This window comes from Trachymyrmex cornetzi, unplaced genomic scaffold (assembly GCF_001594075.2).
Source record: "Trachymyrmex cornetzi isolate Tcor2-1 unplaced genomic scaffold, Tcor1.1 scaffold147, whole genome shotgun sequence".
NCBI lineage: Eukaryota > Metazoa > Arthropoda > Insecta > Hymenoptera > Formicidae > Trachymyrmex > Trachymyrmex cornetzi.
The window spans coordinates 6,035,339-6,056,727 of NW_017296059.1; the positions used below are offsets into that span (position 1 = coordinate 6,035,339).

At 36.3% G+C, this 21,389-nt stretch overlaps 1 protein-coding gene across 9 annotated transcripts in view; it reads right to left on the reverse strand.

Moving 5' to 3' along the window:
* The window catches only part of pnut (septin 7-like protein pnut), a 44,388-nt gene that overhangs the window by 14,460 nt on the left and 8,539 nt on the right, over window positions 1-21,389 (reverse strand). For 2 of the 9 annotated variants that reach the window (XM_018502463.1, XM_018502462.1), the window contains exons 1-2: window positions 18,218-18,312; window positions 13,246-13,728 (exon numbers count right to left, since the gene is read on the reverse strand). The exons of 6 other annotated variants lie outside the window; for them this stretch is intronic. In XM_018502463.1, the coding sequence (XP_018357965.1) occupies window positions 13,246-13,641 (396 nt within the window). In that variant the 5' untranslated portion in view covers window positions 13,642-13,728; window positions 18,218-18,312. Of the gene's footprint in view, window positions 1-3,767; window positions 3,816-13,245; window positions 13,729-18,217; window positions 18,313-21,389 lie in introns of those variants that run through there. One more of the 9 variants, XM_018502470.1, reaches the window with a different exon arrangement.

Sequence of the window (21,389 nt, forward strand, 5' to 3'; positions counted from 1 at the left end):
TTTTATCATGGATTAAACATTTTATCCGACTTGAAGCCAAAGACAAGTCTCTTTGATAATCTAATAATAATCTAGTAATAACCAAAAAATTGCAATAATAATATGCGTTTTTTGTTTAATTATTTAAACAAAATTTATTATCATTATTGAAGAATAGGATTATAGTTTCATTATCCTCGTTTTCATTTCCGATTCGGTTGAGTGCGAACAAGGACGAGACGTGTCTGCGTTTTATGCTTTCAAGACTTGCCGCTTCGCGGGAAAGGCCAACATTGTTCCGTGATACAACTACCGGCAAATATCGCGATTCCGCGTGTTACTTCGACCGTGACATGCTCGTATACGCGAAATGCAGGTAAACTCGTGAAAGAGCACCGTGAGGCGATAAAATCGCATCGCCGTGGAAGAGCGATCGATATTGTGTGCCAGCCGACGACGGTAGCGCGGCTTTCGCTATACCACAGTCTTATACACTTCCGGCCGGAAGTGGCCAGAGTGCTAAACATCGACCGTTATTCGAAGGACAGCAAAGTTGCCGCAATGACCAACGAGACAGAACAATCTTTTCTTCATGGACTGCCTTTGAACACAAAAAAAGAAGCGGTTTATATTCTCAAGACTATGGGACAAGAAGTATTCATTGGTTACAGCTTCGTTATTAAATATCGGTTTGAATCTTATATATACTCCAAGTTTATTATTTAATATATCTGAATATACAAATAAATAAATAAGTAAATAATAAGTAAGGAAAGGGCCAATATAGTCAAGGCTGGATCTTAGCCTAATAATATTTTTAAATATAAATACATCCTTTAATTGTATAAACAGGTACGTCATTTATTGTTGGTCTTAAAACCATAAATTAAAACTGAAATAATAATATCACAATTGATTGTCGAGAGATTTGATAATGCTATTAATAAGCTCTCAAAATACTGTAAAGAATTTATTGTAAAAAATGTTACCACCATCACACACAGGAAATCTAATCTATTTTGATACATTTATATTAAAGAGAATTAATCGTTGAAAGAAAATAAAATTGTTATGACGAAAGTATTTTAATTCTCCGAGTCAAGTCTCCGTCGAGTGTCTCTATAACAATAGGTATTCCAGTTGCCTTATGCAATTCAGAAAGGTGATTGGCCGTCTAAGTGGCGATCGTTTAGCGTTTCGAGTCATATAAGGGTACAGGAAACCGCGGTACACGCCGCGCGTTCCGTTACACTTGGGAGCCGATCGTGGAATACGAATGAATCAGATAATCTTTGTGTACACACGTGGCGACTCATAAACACAGCGTGCGTAAGGTCAAGGCAGAGAAAAGACTGTCGTCCGTCTCCATCGCGTCATTAAGTGAGTTCCCGCTAATGAACCTGAATCAGTCAGTTCAACAGCTCCTTCGCTTTGGTCAGTGTTTATCTGAATTTTTACCGAGTTGTTGTTAACTGGAAAAATTACATTTCGCGCAATTTATGCAATGTTCATTTTTCGCTTATTCCGAGATAATGGTTATAAAACTCTGTATTTAGATGAGAGGAGAGTTTGTTTTATTTTACAACAGCGTGATATAAACGAAAAAAAAAAAGATTTGCACTAATTATAATATAACAATTACAAATAAATCTATCAAACGGCTCAACAGAATTAACAATTCAAATATTAAATAAGGATTATTAAGATAAATTATAATATATATATAAAAAATTGAGTTTCGGTAAAATGAGTCAATTTTCACGTATATAAATGTAGCTTATAATGTGGTGAACAAAAGCTGTCATAGACACAAAGTTCGATAATATAATTTTAGTATATAGTTTTTGAGCTATAGTGTCATTCATCAAAAGTGGAAAACTTGTGCTCACAGAGCATCTTTGTTATATCAAAAATCCATTATCGAGTGTTTATGACAGCTTTTCTATATTATAAGCTACATTATATGTAAAAACTATAGCTCATTACACAGGGAGTCAATTTTCCGTACATAATTAGTACAAAATCCTGTTTTCGTTTATTTCACGTAGATGCCATCTCATAAAATTAAAAAAAAAAAACTGTTTCACTCTCATCTAAATACAGAGTTTTATAACTATTATCTCGGAACAAGTAGCGACAGGAATGAATATCACACAGAAAGGTTTTTATCCTCTGAACGAAATCTCACACGTTGAAGAAATCTGAGTCAGATGAGCAGGATTATCGTGCCGAATACGAGGCGCGTAATCCCGATAGATATGGTGTGAGAAGAGATCCTCGCCTTCAAAAAGCGAAGGCTCCTCGCTTATCAGTACGCTTCGCCCGGCGCAATCGTTCCGCCGAGTCAACGTACGAACGATTGCGCTTTAAAAGCATTTCACGCATGCACGGGGAACGCGGCGGGCGAGCAAATGGAGTGTAGCGTGTTGCAGTTTAAAGCACTACAACTTTGTTGCAGTCGGATAAGCCTCCAGCCGCCGGCGAAATCCATCATAGATTACGAAAACTATACCAGAAATGAATGTTATCTCTAGAGTCTAGTGAATCCTTCTCGGTTATACAGTATGTATGATAAAAATACAGTCCTAAAGATATGAGTGCTTTGTTTGTCAATCGATAAGATAACGACATGAAAATCGACCACTATCTTTAGACCTATTCAATGTATGAACGAAGTCTGGGAAAACCGGCACGCGATGTCGCAAAAGCTTCATGCTTCTCCTTTAAAAATTTTAACGAGCGTACTTAATAGACTCCGGAAAGAGACGATTTCGTCACATCCGTCTCTTTCGAAGAGGCAACAGTGGATGCTTTCCGGCAAGAGGCACTAATGCACACAGTGCAAGGTAGCGAATCATTTCATCCTTGTTAAACATTAACAAATGACAAGGACGAAGTAATTCACTGTGCCAACTGCTGGTATTTTTCGACAAGAAACACAGTGTAATACAGTGAATCTTTTCATCCTTGTTAAACGTTGGCAAATAACAAGGACGAAGTAATTCACTGTGTTACACTGAGCCAACTGTTGATGTTTTCCAATAAGAAACACAGTGTAATACAGTGAATCTTTTCATCCTTATTAAACGTTGGCAAATAACAAGGACGAAGTAATTCACTGCCAATTGTTGGTATTATCCAGCAAGAGACAGTGTGTAACACATTCTTTAAATCTCGTGGAGTGAAATCGCACTCGAAGAGACTCAAAATTTAATCTGTCTTGAAAAAAAGTGAAAATACGGCTGCTCTTGTTAAAGAGTGGTAGATTTTCATTTTTTTAAAAGAGATTTACTCTTTTGAAATAAAATTCACTCCAAAAGAAGTGAAATCTCAATTCTTTTTTGGAGTGAGGTCCCATCTACCTGGTATTACTCTTCAAAAAAGGGATTGAGATTTCACTCCTTCGGAGTGAATCTCATTTCAAAACAGTAAATCTCACTCTAACGAGAGTGAAAATCTTAAACAAGAGCGACCGTATTTTCACTCTTTTTTCAAGATAGGCTAAATTTTCAGTCTCTTCGAGTGAGATTTCACTCCACGAGATTTAGAGAGCAGTGATCATTTCATCTTCGTTTAGCAGTGGCAAATAACAAAGACGTAATGATGCACTGTGTGCCAACTGTTGGTGTTTTCCAGTAAGAAACACAGTGTAACATAGTGATCTTTGTTTAACTGTGGCAAACAACAAAGATATAACGATTCAGTGTGTAATCTGTGTCTCTTACTGGAAAGCACTCAGTATCTCTTTGTTGAAAAGCACCCAGTATTATAACAATTGTTATTTGCACTTTGCTTTCGACGTCCAGAGTAAAATGTTGATTCGCGTGCGTTGCTCGCAGGCAGGACTCGGCGACTGCGAGAGAGCCACTCTCTACACACGTCGCTCGTAGTTATTGTTTTTCGCCGTCGAGAAAGGATGACATAGTGCACTGGAACTCCCCTCTGGGGAGGGTGCGACGGCGAGTTTATATCGCTTGGCGTTGCCTCTCTCGCGTACATAAAGTGACTCTGGGAATCGACGAGGGACCGTACGATTCATGCACAACAACAGAAAACCGGTCCCTCCGCGCGCGATGCAGCATCATTCCAAGAGTAAAAAGCTCGCGGAGCCTTTCAAAGAACGGCCGTGTCTTACGGGAAAGATGTACACCAAAAAAAAAAGGAGAAAAGAGAGTAAAATAATGATGACCCGATTTCGCGTCGAGCACACTCGAAGGTATTCGACGAAAGGCGCGGAGGATTCGCGGAGAAAAGAGATTTAACTGTATAATTAATGATGAAGTTAACAAACTATGATCTTGATAAATTTCTCGTAACATATAACTGATATGTTTACCTTACTTAAAAGTTACACGTAATACAGTTGAGGAAAATAAATAACTATTCCTTTGCATGTTTACAGTAAAATGAGATGTATAGGATAAAATAAAAAAAAAAGTTTTATGCGGTAAATCAATATCTCTAAAATTGCGATAAGAAAATTTTATGGAAGCATGTGAAGTAAAATTCAAAGAGCAAATATAAAAACCTATGGAATACTGAAAGGCAACCGACTCCACTGAGGAATCTTGGTTTCTCTATATACACAAAGCAAGACGGAAGCTTTAAACACATTTCGCGCAAAAACAAAGTTCTCACGGAGAAACAGAAAATACATTTACTCTTTCCCCGGCTACTGCTACAATTTTAATCGAATGGCGTTCAACAGAGAAAACTGATCGGTGAGTGCTCCGTGATTCGTAAAAAATATTTTGTATTTGTTAGAAACGGTTCACTCAAGTCCTTGTTAAACTTTTGTGTTGAATTTTTAATATATTCAAGTTAATTTGAAACGTAAATGTTAAGATAAATGAATAAAGTATGTGTTGATTTAACATATCATAAACGTTAATTTTATTGAAAAAATATGCTTCCACAGTTTGCTCGCAAATTGTGTCAGTATTATTTTCTTTGTATTAATTTTGTTACATAATATTTGTATTACTTTTTAACATGTACATCTTGTGTTAAATTAATACAAAAATGTAAATGGACCATTTGAATAAATGGTCCACTGAGATGAATTTACAACGCAAATGTTAAATTTAACACACATTCTTCAACTGTTTTCTTTAATACAATTGGTACACTCGCTCTTTTAATTCTTAGCTGGATCTAAAGTGTGGGAACCAATTAATGTTAAGAAATCACTGAGCGTTTACTGATCACTTTTCTCTGTTCAATGTAACCATTCTCGGCCTCATTATCTTCGAACTCGCGACCCACAGAGGCGTCTTTCACCCCCCACGTGATCCAAGTTTGGTTCCCAGGCTTGGGAACCCCTGCCGTAGGTCAATACTCCCTCGGCGAGGTTCGCCACCACCACCAGGCACTACCACCATCGCTGGGTGGCGAGTCATCGTCGTCGTGGTGACTCGATTAAATCGATTCCGTGGAAAATGCATCGCGGGCGCGCCACGGCCGACGCTTTTGTCTCGCTAAGCTCTTCTCGAGTTCTCTTCTACGAGGCGATCGAGCCCTCTTGTACAGAAAGAAGTCCGAGCGCTGCCTCCTTTCATCTTCTTCCGAGTGACCGCCAGCTGGGATTGCCATACCGGACCGTCGCTCTCGATGATCGTCCATCGGCGAATGAACTTTCACCTTAAGGACCACATTATGCTCGCAACATGGCACGTGCTTGATCCGCTTTCGAGAGGAACGACGTTTGAGAATTAAGATTCTTTCGCACAAAGCGCCGTGAGAAAAGAGACAGGCACGATAACGAGCAAAAGGTATTCATTAATGAATTCCTTTTGATATGAAAGTTCCAGCAGGGGATCTAATAAGTATACTCATTATAATTTTCAATAAGCGGATACAAAACGTGCTTACGCAATCTACGTGTTCCACGTGCGGTCGGTGGATTGCTTAAGTACCGCTTGCATATTTTAAGTAATTATACTCTTTTATTAAATTCTTGACGTTATTTGGAATTAATTAATCAGGAACTTACGTTCATACAACAAAGACTAGCTAAACCATTCTTTTAATAACGAGCTTGCTATTATACGGGTAGGAATACGTAAGCCATGTTAATTGTTGAACGGGAACAAACACGTGAGCGTACTCGAGCGAGGCTGATAAATGATAACACCTACATTTAACGCCTACATTAATATGCGATGTGGTCAGGCTAAATTGTATCGCGTACAAGTTACAACCCCGATATAATATGATTATAGTGAACATATTTTTTGAGAGAAAATGAAGGACACAAACCTGAAAATTTTAGGACTTTGTTTCTAAATATTTTCAAATTAGTTTGTGATTGTCAGAAGTCTGCGCACTAATTTCTAAAATTTTCTTGTTCAGTATACTACCTCCGAAATAACCCTCAAGACATCATAACATCAACATGACTTGAAAATAGCTGCAAATTTGATTATTAAAAGTCGCTTTCCAATCAATCATGTCTTTTGACGTTATATGACCTTTGTTGTTCTTGGGCTAATATTGTTCTTGCATAAAATTAAATTGGTCGATAGTTTCCGTAAAAATTCGTTCATTAGTACATTAAAATATTAATTAGACATTGGAATATTAATTAGACAGAAATTTTCTGTAATATTATTAAAATAAAGGACAAAATTGAGTTTTAAAAAATAAACAAATTTAAAGGATAGCTACTTAAAAAGGACTGCGTATATAATTCGTCGTTTATATATTCGATATTTTAACATAGCGCGTTGCTTATTAATGTTTATTCAAACAAATAGATAATTATATAAAGTAACATAATAAGCAACGCGTTATATTAAAATACCGAATATATAAAAAGCTGGCAAATTTTTCCAATTTCGCTTCTGCAATCCTTTCTTTGAATAACGCCGTTTCGGCGTGGTAAAAGGGCTCTCGTAAATTTCGCCGTGTTACAGAGATTACTCGTGTAAGGCGAATGTAGGTCCGTCCACCGCCTGCATAATAGGCGCACTCATAAAATTCCAGCGAACGGCTACCTCTTTTCTCTCTCTATCTGCCGAGATAGCTGCACATTTTAATATTAATGAGGCAAGCTGACGATTCGATCACGTGGAGCCTCTCCTTCAAACGCCCTTTTACTAACCACAGAATTATAGTGTCGACTCTCAGTATCGATCTGATTCTTATTCTTATTAATGTAAATCAATCTTTCAACCTTTATGAAGAAAGCCGTTTTGGTGTTACGATCGTATGACATTTGAATAGTGTTCTTCGAAATTAGACGAATTTATTCCGAGGGTTCTCAGGAAACTTAAAAATACAGGGACTATCCTGAGAAGAGCGAACAGTTCCTCTTTCGCGAAAAACAAAGTATTTTTCATGAAAAGGGATCTTTAAAAAATAGAAAGGAAACTTACTTCAGACTATTTTCTCGCATTCCCCATCACCGTTGTTCGGTAGAAGGGCATTGTTTTATGGGCAATCTCGGAAAGTACTTAACGACATTATCAAACGTCGTCGGATAAACGACAGCGTGCAGATTACACGCGACGTTAATCCGCGTGAATCCGCTCGCAAAAACATCTCGTTTGAATCTTCCGGCTCGCGAGACGCGAGAAAATGTGCGACGACGCGGAAGCGGAAGAGGTGAATTTATGTTCTCATTGGCGGCAACTTAGGCCCCATTACGCTTAAGAGTTCATCATTTGCGCCAATTATCATCTTCGTCTGTTCCTCTCTTTCTCTAACGGAGACGCGGCGCGACGGCGCTCATGAAGAATTCAACGCCTGATTCCGTACGAGAATAAACGGCTCGATTCCGTAAATCTGGACCGCGACCAAGAGTCGCGATTCAATTCATTATGCGATGCCGTTGACGACGCAGTAAAGGCGATAACAGTCGTTATTGAGTCTCGACGATTCGATTACATGCATGTTGAAAGGATATCTTATAGGAAAGTTACGATGAGAAACATTGGCTCGAAAAAACAAAAAATCTTCAAGATAATCAGGATGAAATACTAGGTTTATTTTTTATTGCTGCATGCACTACATTGAAAAAAATGATGTTATATCAGCATATTATTTTAGTTACAAATAATTTTGTTAATTAACACAATAACAATTTCATTATTCATAAAACAAATAAAATTTTATTAAAACAAAAGCATGACGTATTCGTTTTATTAATAGCGTTATTGATTAGTCCAATTATAAAGAGCAGTTTTAATGAATAGAAGGAATATAGCACACAAAATGCATAAACATAGTATAGCATAAGACCATCTGGACCAATGAGCATCCACCATAAAATCCACCATATTGATTTACGTAATTCAATCCAGATGGTCTCATACTAGCTATGCTATGCTTATATATTTTATGTATAATAATAAAAGATACGGCACATAAAAAACTATATTCAAGAATTGGATAAAGATGAATGAAGCAGTAAAACTTAAACAGTAAGCAAATCAACATTTTACATGATGTCCAGCAAAATCTGGCTAGTCAATTTAAGGATAATTTCAGGACATTCCAGGTAAAAATTCTGATTTTTCCAGATTTATCCCATCGATTAATTTTCATTATTTAATTGATTTTCATCGATTTGCACATTATTGTATGCTTTATATTTAAGTTAGGATTCTATACCATAGAAATTAATTAAAACGCTAAAAAATATGAAACAATATTATTTATTGCTTTATAAATAATATCAAACAAATATTCCGTCTACACAAACAATTTGTCTACTACTCTGAAAAAAAGGATTGGCTGCTGCAGCAAATTAGATGGTAAAATATGGCATTTTTAATTGGCTGTAGCAGCCAATTTTTGGTTGCATTAACCTATCCGCAATGTCAGTATAGGTTTTCGATAGGTTAACACAGCCAAAAATTGGCTGCTGCAATCAATTAAAAATGCTATGCCATATTTTACCATCTAATTTGCTGCAGCAGCCAATCTTTTCCTTCAGTGCAGGAATTTTTCAGAATATATAAAATTCCAATATAATTCCAGGATCCAAGGATATTCAAGAACCGTTGGACACCATGATTTACTACTGCTTATTGCATTACGTCTCTGCCTGTGATTGGTCGATTCATTTACTGTCTTAGAGGTTGCGCGTAATGAAAGGAATAAGGAACAGGAAATAAAGAATAAGAATTTCCATTTATCAGAAACTCTGTGTATTCTATGCATGGTTTCTGATAGACTGAAATTCTTATTCTTTGTTCCCTATTTCCTATTTTATTCTACGCAGCTCTTCACTGCTTTACATTTTTTTGTATACCATAACCTTTAGATTATGACACACAAAATACATAAGGCACATTTAACGAACGCAACAGTTGAGTGAGCGCTTGCTGTTACTGGTGTATAATATTCTTTTAGAGCATCCAATCAGAATTTTAGATCTAAAGGAATACATTAATAACAGCAAGCGTTCACTCAACTGTTGAGTCTGCTGAACGCATAACTGATACGCAAAATGCGCAAGTATAGCATAAAACCATGGACCAATGAACAAGTTATGTAAATCAATATAGAAACTTTATGCTGGATGTTTATTGATCCAGATAATTTTATTTAGTTATGCTATGCATTTTGTATGCTATACTCCACAAATTAAAAAAAAGAAGAAACAAATGTGGAATAATTGAATAATCACGACTGATAAAAGAAGCTGATAAAACGGTTCGTCATTTAAAGTTTAGTAATGAGAAATAAACATGAAACGGACTCAGGAGCATGTTAAATCTTCTAATTAGCGAAAAGACGAGAAATTCCACCCGAATTTCAGACGAGTTCGCTTTTACGAAACTCGGAATTGGGTTAGCCGCGCGGAATGCATTCGAGGCTGAAAGTAGTTCGCGAATTGTCGTCGGACAATGCACTGTGACAATACCGCTTCGGCGAACGATATAATGCTGATTGCGCAACACAGCTCGCAATAATGCACTAGTTCGCTCGCTCGCTTGCTCGTTCGCCTTTAAGACAATCGTTAACGCGTCGCACGCCACGCACGTGTCCTCGACCTGGACATAAGGGTACGGACTCCTCCTTAATTAACGCATCCTTTCAAAAAGGGTGGCGCACGAAGCGGACTTCTATTATATTGATTTTGCCGCCTACGTGCCGCCGATGCAATTTCGTTCAATCTCTTTTTATCCGTGGAATTATTTTATCGCGGCATTATTTCGGTTATAACGAATTACCGGGCAGTTTTATAAATGTATATATAGTTGAATTATCTCTTAATTGCGACGTATTAACTTTTAATTGCGTTGCTTCATAATTAACTACCCGGAGAAAGAATTACCGTACAAAAAGCGCTTGTAAATAATAAACATCATTTGGGAATGTACATTCTAGAATTTTCTCTCCACTTGTAATTTTTTAAATTAAAAATTTATGATTGGCCTAAATAAAATTGTGAGGAATTATATTAATGTAAAGAAATCTATTTACTAAGTAGACAAAATATTTTCGTTAATAATTCAGTTCTTTTAATTTCGAATAATATATAAAATGTTAGTATCAATAATTAAATTAATACTTCGTACATGCGCAAAACGAAAATTCGCAGCACAAAGTATAAAATATACATCAACGTAAAATGTAAATGATGTTGAACGAGAAAATATTATTTTACCGCAGAGAACAAAGTCGAATTGCATCGCAATAGAAAGAAAAAGTATCTAACTTCTCTGGATATCGGCAGGCTTTTGAATGGCACGATTGTTCGAACCCACTCGAATAAAGTGCATGTATCTCTCTCTCTTTCTTTCTTTCTATCTTTTGCCATGGATTGCTAGCTTATCGCCGGAGAATATCACTGTTCCTTCGTTAGTAAAAATGTGTCAGAACGATTAGACTATGTAAGAGCTCGTCGACCCTCCTCTTCAGGGTCGAGACGCTTGAACGACACTTTTATCATCATGCGTGCTCTCACGCCTCATTATATTTCCCTTTTTCCCAGTTATTCTTATTTTCCCTGCCTATTTTGTTTACAACGAGTCATTTTCGTGGCTGATAATTCTCACGCGTTCGAAAGTAGTACACTTGTTTACATTGTATGTATTTTAACATTTGTAACATCAAGAGAAACTATCATTTCATTGCATCTTTCTAATCTTTAATCAATTTCTTATTACATATACAGGTTAATTGAAATTGTATATTTTTTTGTTTAAGTCTTAGATTACAAAGAATAAATTTGGAAATTTCTGTTGAATGCTTCAAGGCAATATATATAGCGACTCGTAATTTGGTCCATAAACGTAAACATTGGACATTTTTATAATCTTCGTGATAAACGTTGACGTGAAGAAACGCAATAAAAGCGAAGAAATACTCTTTTTCGTGATTAAATACGAAACGCACACGCAGGTCCTGCTTTGTATGACTCACGAATTACAGCTTTTCGATTGAGGGTGAGATCCCCAAACTTGAACTACCCCTCGGCCAGAAAAGTATCGCAAGGGAGGTTTGCCTCCTTCGCCATATATTGCTTGACAGTGATTCTCAAAGTGAAATTATCTCGTCATCTATGTCTATGCGATAAATATTTGGAAAAAAATCTTCAATTGTTCATGATTAATGTTGGTACAATTTTTTAGGAAATTATAATTCGTAAGATTTAGCGTGTTTCTAACTTCGGTTTATTACAAAAGTAACAAGTTTTCTAGAGCTTATTACTTTATTCAAAAACGTCGCAATGATAGAAAATAGTACTCAATTATAACATATTTGATATAAATTTCCATAAAATTTCTTGAAATTATTCGTCAGTATATTTCCTTGAAAATTCCCGCCAGTTTTCTTGAGAAATTTTACAAAAGTTGATACTGAGAGTTTTTAGAGAATAGGCATATAAACTTGAATAAGAGAGTATCTACTTAACGAGCTTTGTTTTCAAGAATAAAACTACATTGTGTGACTCTCAATGAATATTTATCTAAATTTCCGAGAGTAACTTTCTAGAGACATTTCGACTCTTCTAACAGAAACAATTTGGTTCGTGCCTTTAGATTTCTATCCAGTAAAAATGTATTTCATCATCTTTCGAAGAATCTGCCTACATCGACTGAGACGAGATACAATACAAAAAAGACCGTATGTAACATGTATATTTCAATAAGCTCAATATATAATTTCGTATGAATTAAAGATTAACGCTTGAGTGGTAAAACTTGCGTCTTTTTCTCATAATTAATTCACATACGCATCATTTATATTTAAGTATGCTTTAACTTCGAAATATTCTTTGATATACATACTATATTTTTTAGAAATATTCTTATGGCAAATATTATACATGCCAGCTCACAATGTGCTAGAATAAAGTATAGATGTATGCAAATGCCAGACTAGTTACATGTCACGATTAATCAATAATTTCTAAATCTAATTTTGGAACTTATGTTTCAATTTTATGTATAATAAAGATCAGTTTCTTGAATTATAAAGAGCGAAAATCGTGAAGAGATTGGGATGAAACCTGTCTTTAAGATCGATATTTATAGTCAGTTCTTACATTCAAGACTATTTTAAGTACAGTCTTGAGATGTCATAAACCAATCAGAGAGCCGCATTAGCGTCTTAAAACAATACTTAGGACAGTCTTGTAATAAAGATAAATTAAACAGATTATATATAGGCGGTATTCATAATCAGTTCTTATTTTAAGACTATTTTAAGTAATGTTTTAAGATGCTAATACAACCATTTGATAGGTTCATGACATCTTAAGACTGTATTTAAGACTTGTTTTAAATATAAGAACCGACAAACACGGAGAAAATTTTTTCTTAGAATATGATAATTTTTTCTTAGAATATGATAATTTTTCAGAATATTTATTCTGAAAATATGATAATAATGGTAACAACATTATATTGTATTTCAGAGAATTTTATGTAAATTTTTCTCATTTATTAATAAAACTACAATAAAATAAGTTTGATTATAATTTTACTGAAGTGCATGGTAAAAATCTTTAAAATATTGTATCACAACTACCATATTTTCAGGGTAAATTTTAAGAAATAATTACTCCGTGTATGAATATCAGCCTAAGCTTCAAGTATAAAATTCAAAAACATGTTAAATGCGCTATATTATTTCATAAGACAATATATTCGTCCAGTGCAATAAAACATGGATATTCGCAATATACCGAGGGACAAAAAAGAGAAATAGAAGAGGAGGTTTGCCAAGTCGAAAATGTATGACGCCGCGAAGTAGCCATTGGCTCGAGATCCATGTCGCACACAACGATCGTCCCGTTGTCTCGCTTACCGAGATGGGCTCGCCGTTCGCCTTTTCCCCATCCAGTATCCTCTGCCTCAGGGCGAGTCTGTCCAGGCTGGCAAGCCTGTAGCTACCACCGGTCTCGCGTTCCCTAGTGAGTCGTTCAGCCGTGCCACCGCCGTTATTCGAGCCGGCGTTAAAGCTCGACGTATACTTGGGCAGGGTCGGCGGCGGCACCTGCCGCGCCTTCTCCCGGCTCAGCATCGTGCTGCTGCTGTAGAGGAAGGACGAGTTGCTGTTGTTGGGTAGGCCGACCCGGCCGCCGGACGACGGCGAGACGCCCGACGACGCCGTGGACGATGAAGATGACGATGACGACAGAGGCTTGATGCCGTTGCTCTGGGCGCCGCCCGCGGTACCGTTCTGGTTCTCCGTCGTCGACATGTTTTCACCACGCGGAACGGCTTTCTCTTTCTCTCGCTCGTTCCTCCCGCAGGAGATCGCCGCGGGAACTCGACAGGGGATTTAACCCTTAAACCGAAAACCGAGAGATGCTTAACGAGTTCGCTCGTGTTTCTCATTTAACTATGTACTCGACACGCCCGGTATCACGTATCCGTGTTGCATAAGTACAAAAAAAAAAGGTTATTGTAATCCGATTATTGTTCATGTAACGACTTTGGAGCGAACGCGTTAAACAAAAACGTGTTTCTGAGACATCAAGGCATTCTGGTTGCGTTTTGAGATATATGATGTAAAATTGATTTTATGGCACTGGAAGTACCGAGTGATCATTACTGACTGTTTCTATTTTTTAGATTAATTATATTTCTTGCGTAAAAAATAGTATTTTGAAATTTTATGCCTTTTCAATAATTATGTTCTTTCTACTGATGAAATATTTGGTTTTCATTACTTTCTTTATTTTCATAATAATTTATTCATAATTCATTTATTTGGTCTTTTTAGTAAGTAAAAACGGTACTTTTAATGTTAATTGATTTATAGTCTAATGCATGTATAAAAGATAATATACATATACATATATATTACTGCATAATAGAAATTTATTAATATCATTGCGTCTCAGAAACCACTGTTTTGATTTAAATTTTTTTAGTATAAGAGCTATACTGGATTTCGGTTTCGTAAAACTGCGACAGTTGTAATTACCGTACGCAGTTTTATGAAAGAGAGTCCAAAGCTGGGTATCGATCGAATAACTTTTTCTTCAGAACGGAAAAGTGAAATTTTTTATGTATGTATGTACACATACAAAAAATTTTCACTTTCACGTTTCCACCCTAGGGAAAAGGTTACATGATTGACTTCCTATAAAGAAATTGTAGATGCAGTGAAGATTCGAGTGATATGCAAAGCGCATGAATGCGTGTAACTGTAAATCGACCGTGTATCTCGGAGCGACCGATCGAAAGGCTGAATAACCCCGCAAAACTTTATTTGGAACTCGTTCAGCAGAAACCATCCGCTCATTGAGCAAACTTCTCTCATGCGGTAATGAATTTATCCCTGCTTATCCAATAATAAAAGAAACAATCTACTGTTCTAATTAAACGGATACCTGCTTTTCTTATTTTTAAATTTATTTAAACGTACATAAAAAAAACTAAATTTTAATAAATATTGTTTGAAATTCTAAGTAAATATTTAATAAATGTATAAACATATATTTATTTGATACAAAAATTTAATCATTAATTTAACTATTATTTTTTTTATTGAGTAAATATTTATTTACTGTTTATTAAATGTTTATTATTCAAAGAGATATGTATTAAGATGTAGTAATTTTTTTCTAGATATAACAAATACAAACATTAAGATAAGTATATTATTGTGTTGTTAAAAAAATAAATATAAATATATCTTCTCTTTCTTATCAAGTTTTTAAATAAACAAAAGTTCTTAAATAAACAAATAATTACGTAAAAATACTAGCTATGTTTCTCAACATTTCCTGCGATATTTTTATGTATCGACGGTTTCAATACGGACGATTGCGATTGACAGTTTATGCTGGCAAAGTCGCCGCGGAGGAAAAAAAGAGAAGCCTCTCGATCGTGGCGCCGGCAAAACACGTCGAAAACCGATACGCAATGGAACGGTTTTGTTTATCGTTGCAAGAGTGGTACTCCACGAGACGAGAGCCATCCGGCTCGTCTTACACGTCACGAGGATAACCGGACGACAACGATGAAAGACGGTGTTCTCGCTCCGGCTTCTTGGGTATCTCACGAACGAATGGACCAGCAGCATTTCCCGGGATCGATCGATAAACAGGGAAAACGAATTTAAATGTGAGGACTGTAGAATCAATACTTGTACCTTCTACAATTCCTCTTTCGATATTCGAGTAGAAGTGCAACGTTATTCTGCGTCTAAATGTTTCACATTGAATGATAATCTGTATTGACATTACAGAAAATCTGATGTTTAATGCAAGTTAAGAGAGCTCCATAATTATGTTGCTGTCAACTACATTTAATAAATGTCATTAATAAAGGTCATTTATTAATGACGAACTAAATATCTTGAAGTCTTAGTATTTCAATTTATGTATGAATTTGTTTCTCAATTCAATGAAAAAATGTCGATAAAAAGCTAATAAAGGGATAATTAAGAATTTCATAAAAACTAATTGGGCAACGAGATAATATTTAGATTTGTACGCTGAAAGAAATGTTCCAATTACGAGTAAACTAACAAAAAGCCCAACAGTAATGGCATTTTAGTAAGAATTTGATTATAGCCAAAAATTCTCCGTTTGATATCATAAAATACCATTTTGTTGGTTTAATAGAAACATTTTTTTCAATATACAACTCTCTGTGTTATTCTATTGCCTAATTAACTTGTTATTAGAATTTTAATTATTCTATGATAACCAGAAATTTTGTTTAGCCCCAAAATATTATTCTTGTTGGACCTTTTTGTTGGTCTATAATCAGAACATTTTTCTCAGTGTAGGAAATTACATTTGTTGCAATTGGAAACATATTTTTCTGTATTTTCTATTTCTAATTGTTAAATCGAATCATTCTCTATTCTATATCGCTCTTCTAACTCGATATCGGAAGAGATCGAAGAACGTCAGTTTCGTTCGTAGACATCTGATATACAACGTTACGAATTGTTTACGCATGATCGCCCAACGTTGACTCACCGGTTGTCTGTGTTTCGACTCACGTATGACTTCGATATCAGGAATGCATTGCAATAAAAGTAATCGCGTTTAAACCGAATCCCACGAAAAAGCTTGCTCTATTATCGCTTCCGCCCAACTTCGCGATCGACCGAGGAAACGGAAAGAGCGTTCTGAATGCAAGACGAAAACTGCGAGGCTGCTCCTAATATTCACTTCTAGCAATGTAGATCAACTTCAATCTCGGTTTAATTTACTTTTAGTTCTAAGAAATAAAAGAAGATAAATTAATCCAAGATTAAAGTTAATCTATGTTGGCAGAAATGAGCTGAATGTCCGTTTCAATATAGATTAATTTTTACCTCGGCTCAACTTACTCTTTATCTTCTTTTAAATCTTAGAACTAGAGAAAGATGAAAAGTTAGTTGAACCAAGATTAAAATTTTAAGTATAAGTGTACATTAATTTAGCCATCAAAACCTAGTATTAGATCTGTTCTTTCTAGCTTAACATCTTTTCATCTTTTCTCTTTTTTCCTCTGTGAAGAGAAAAAGAGAAAAGATGAGATGTAAGAAGTCCAGCTGAAAAAAACAAACCTATTATTTCATACGGATCTGCATGCGTTAATGAAACAGAATATTCTCAAGTCTCTTTCTCCATTCTGCAAGCAGAATTACTCAGGAAGGGACTTCAAAAACCGGTACTGTTTCGACGAAAGCAATTTTCGACGAGTGTAAATACGGAGGAAAAAGCACCCTGAGGCGATCGTCGCGTTTCCATTGTCGCGGATAAACATAGAGGTCACTTTGAGTGCGCCGAAAAATTATACCGGTTTCACCGTCCTCGTGTGGAAGGTAGAATGAGGTAGCAGGAGACAGTATTGCATTAACCGGAGTCACCGGGTTCGCGTGTCCGTTTGAGGGAGCGTTTCTCGCCCCCGAGGGAGTAACGTGGAGCTTCCCAACAATCATAGGTCGCCATTCAGACTGATTACCTCAAGAGTGGACCTTAAGTGCATCATGCTGGAATGTCTTAGACACAATTTCACTCATATTTGACTATTAACCAAGGTCTAACTTATTCTTCATCTCTCTCCAATGCTAGAATTAAAAAGAGATGAGAAATAAGTTGAATCTCGATTAAGAATTAACCGTGAGTTGTGAAATGACGCCAATTTCCACCAACGTAGATTAATTTTAATCTCGGTCCAACTTACTCTTCGTCTTTTTCTAGTTCAAAAGATTAGAAAAAGATGAAGAGTAAGTTGAATCGAGATTAAAGTTAATCTACATTGATGGAAATGGGCATTAGACTCAGTTCAACAACTCATTGTTGTGGAACTCTTAACAGAGGTTCAACTTGTTTCTCATCTTTTTCCAATTCTAAAATTGGAAAGAGACAATGAATAAGTTGAAAGCTCGGTTAAAAGTTAACCGTCAGTTGTGGAACTGGGCCTGAGCCTTATTTAGCGAGAACACCGTCGAGCACATGCACTCGTTCGCCCCGAGATCGAGATACCGCGACATGCTCGCTCTGCGTAGGTGGTGCGCGCGCGGGATACGAGGGTTGTTCTCTGGGAGAGAGAGAGAGAGACAGAGACAAGGAACAGAGCGGATCGGAGAATGAACAGGAGTACGCGCGCGCAAGACAGAGTGAGAAGGAAAAGGGGGACGCGTCGCACTGCGTGGGCCCCTCGAGGCCCGAGAAGCCGGCGTTGTCGATGATTCACGCCGTTGGCGAGCCGGTCGAGTGCATCGGCGTTTTCACTCTCATTTCACGTGCAGTTCGTCGCGCGGGAATGAGAGAGAAGAGAAAGAGAGGGAGAGAGAAAAGAGCGCCGAGTAAACGCGGATATACCTATCCACCGCGCACGAAGCGAGACGCCACAGTTCCACACTACCGCGTTCTCAAGATGAGCCACGACAGACGCGCGAAACTATCGCCGCGCCCGACTCGGATGAACTGCGACGACCACGCCTGACGCAGCTGCCGCGGAGGCGAGGGGAAGAGCGAGAAAGAGAGAGCGAGAAGGAGAGAAACTTCATACGGGCGCCAATCGCAACTGTCGGTCGCGACGACGCGAGCGCCGCCGAGCGATCGCGTGGACCAATCAGAGCGTCCGCCGCGACGGCGCGAGAACGAACCCGAGTGATATCGAGCGTCGATACTGCAGCGCCGCACCGGCCTGCCATGCCGCTACTTTCAACCCTTTACAAGGGCTTTGAACGGGGAAGCACTTTTGCTTTCGTTCGTCGCGACTTTTATGTAAACTCAGACTTTTGTACAGTCGACTCCGCACCTGTTAGGCTGCGTTCGAAAACATCATCCGGGTGTCTCCGTGTATCATCTTATCTTTGTTTAACACTGAGTGAACAATAAAGATAATACGATACACGGGGGCACTCGGGTGATATTTCCGAACGCAGCCTTAGTCTTTATTTTATTCGTTGTATCTAATAAGCCTTTTATTTTTTTATATTTAATTTATTAATTTCATCTACATGATTACAAATTTTATTGTGATTCTTGAGTCCTTTCGGGTCCACAAGCCACTTGGCCTTGCAATTAGCCTGCATGAGCGATAATTTGTATTGACTTATATTGTCACTAAATGGGTGCCTTCCATTTAGTGACATAAATCAACTAAATGTCGTCCTATCTTTCTTTGCCTTTCATGAATAATAAAGATAGAACGATATTTGTCGACTCATGTCACTAAATGGAAGGCACCCATTATTTTCCCATTTGCAGCTTAAAAAATAATACTTACAATTATATTTTGGTTCATCGAAGATGGCTCGGAAAAAACCCAAACACATTTGACTTTTGTACTTATTAAGAAAAATACATTAAATAATTAATTTGCACTCTAATTATTGCGAATTTTGACCCTCATTCGGCCTATATTTTCCTTTTTTTTTTTTATTTAGACAGTCTATTGTGTATATTATTATCTTATGTAAACGCTTTGGAGACGATCAACTTATTCTGTTTAATTGAACTTCTTGCACCGTTCATCTCGTCTCTTTTTTTTTCAATGCGAAGAGAAAAAGGGAAAAGAAGAAGATGCACGGAGCAAGAAGTCCAGCTGAAAAGAACAGGCCTTATATTCTTTCCTACGTGGATCAGAGGATTAGTAAAACATGTCTCTACATTCTATAAAAAGTTTACGAAATAAAGACTTAAAATTCTTCGATTACATTGACAATACTGGGCACTCATTGATTCTGTTGAAATATAAACTTATCGTTTTCAGAGAACCGAATATTAATCATATTTTAAATTTAAATATATAAACCAAATATCATTTCAATAAATAAACTGTTCAATTTTCGAGACCGAATTATTATTAAATTTTGCAAGATATTCGATATCATTTTATTGGAGATACTAATGCACATTGTGGACAATTATTATTGAAAGACTGCAGGAAACGCATTTATTAATATTTAATAAGCTCGTAAATGCAATTAATTATTATACAATTAATTGCCTCCAATTAAGTATAACTAATAATTAATTGTTAATAGTAATATAGTTAATTAAGTTTCATTAATTAGTTAGTAATTTAATTATTAATTTCTCACATGAAAATACATGTAGAATACACGCAAATTTTAAGTAGTAAAATTTCAGTAGTAGTTTACGATTTTTATTCCATTTCCAAGAAATGTAAAAAGTATATCAATTTTATAAGTCTAGAGAAATACAACAATTAATGTAAAAACTATTAAGATGTGAGAAAATCTATTATAATTGTCAGAAAAATCGACTTGGCGATTACTGTGACAAAATGGCAATTAAACATAGCTTGCAAAATTGCAAGAATATGGAGTAATAAAATCAATTTTATCGAACGACAGAAGATTCTCATATCATAGCATCGCGTCGACTAATTATCCAAAACAATGGCTGTTTTGAATGAACCCTAAGTGATTCGAGCACGCATACGCGCCGCTCTTGATTCCACGATGTCAACGCTCTCACGATCGCGATTGTCTTCGTCTCTCGATGCGGTGCTTGTTATTCGAGTGCGTCCACTAGGAAGTAAGCACGGCGGCAATCGTACTCGTTTTGCGGCCTTAATTGGACATTGAGTTAATAAGAGCACCGAACTGTCGAGACCGCGCGTGCCTGCGTGCGTGCGTGCGTGCGTGCGTGCGTGCATGTACGAAAGAACGAAACGAGAATAAAAAGAACGTCTCGAACGGAATGCAGTTCGTGACAATGCATCGTCGGTTCTCGACTCGCGAAGTCGGATGGAAACTCTGACTTCTTGAGGATTCCTTCGCCAATCTCCTCGAGTCATTTGACATTATCTCGTATATTAATCAAGTCATTACGCATAGAGATTGATAGTTTCTTATTGTAGATTGCGAAAATTCACATATTATTGTTACGCGTAAAATCACAATTTAATATTTTTCCAAATGTCATTCGATCGTCTCTAAAAAATTTTTTTAATTAATCGATTAAAAAAAATTTCTTAATTTTAGAATTCTTTTTTCTCTAAAAAATTAATTTACTTTTTTTCTAAATTTCTTAATTTCAAAATCCCTTTCTCTCTAAGAAGTTGATACCATTCTCTCTAAATTGATCATTTTTCTAAAGTTCTTAATTTTAGAATCCCTTTCTTTCTGAGAAACTGATCCATTTTTTTCTAAATTTCTTAACTTTGGAGGAATTCCAAAGTTAAGAAATTCCTTTTTCTCTAAGAAGTTTATCTATTTTTTCTAAATTTCTTAATTTTATTCGAGCACTTGAGCACAATCTATTATCAATTATCTCTTATTCTGAGGAACCGGTTTATTTACACGACACTGACTGCTCTAGCGACATTCAAGGGGGTACTCTACTCTAAAACATGCTTTTTTCGGGATTTTTTTACAAGAAACTAGTGAAAATTGTTAATATCAGCTTTTTATGTATATATTTTATTATGTTTAGAGAACATAAAAAATATTTTTTAAAGCTAAATTAATGAATATAAATATTAATTAAACCCTATCGAATACATGGTAAAAAAAAA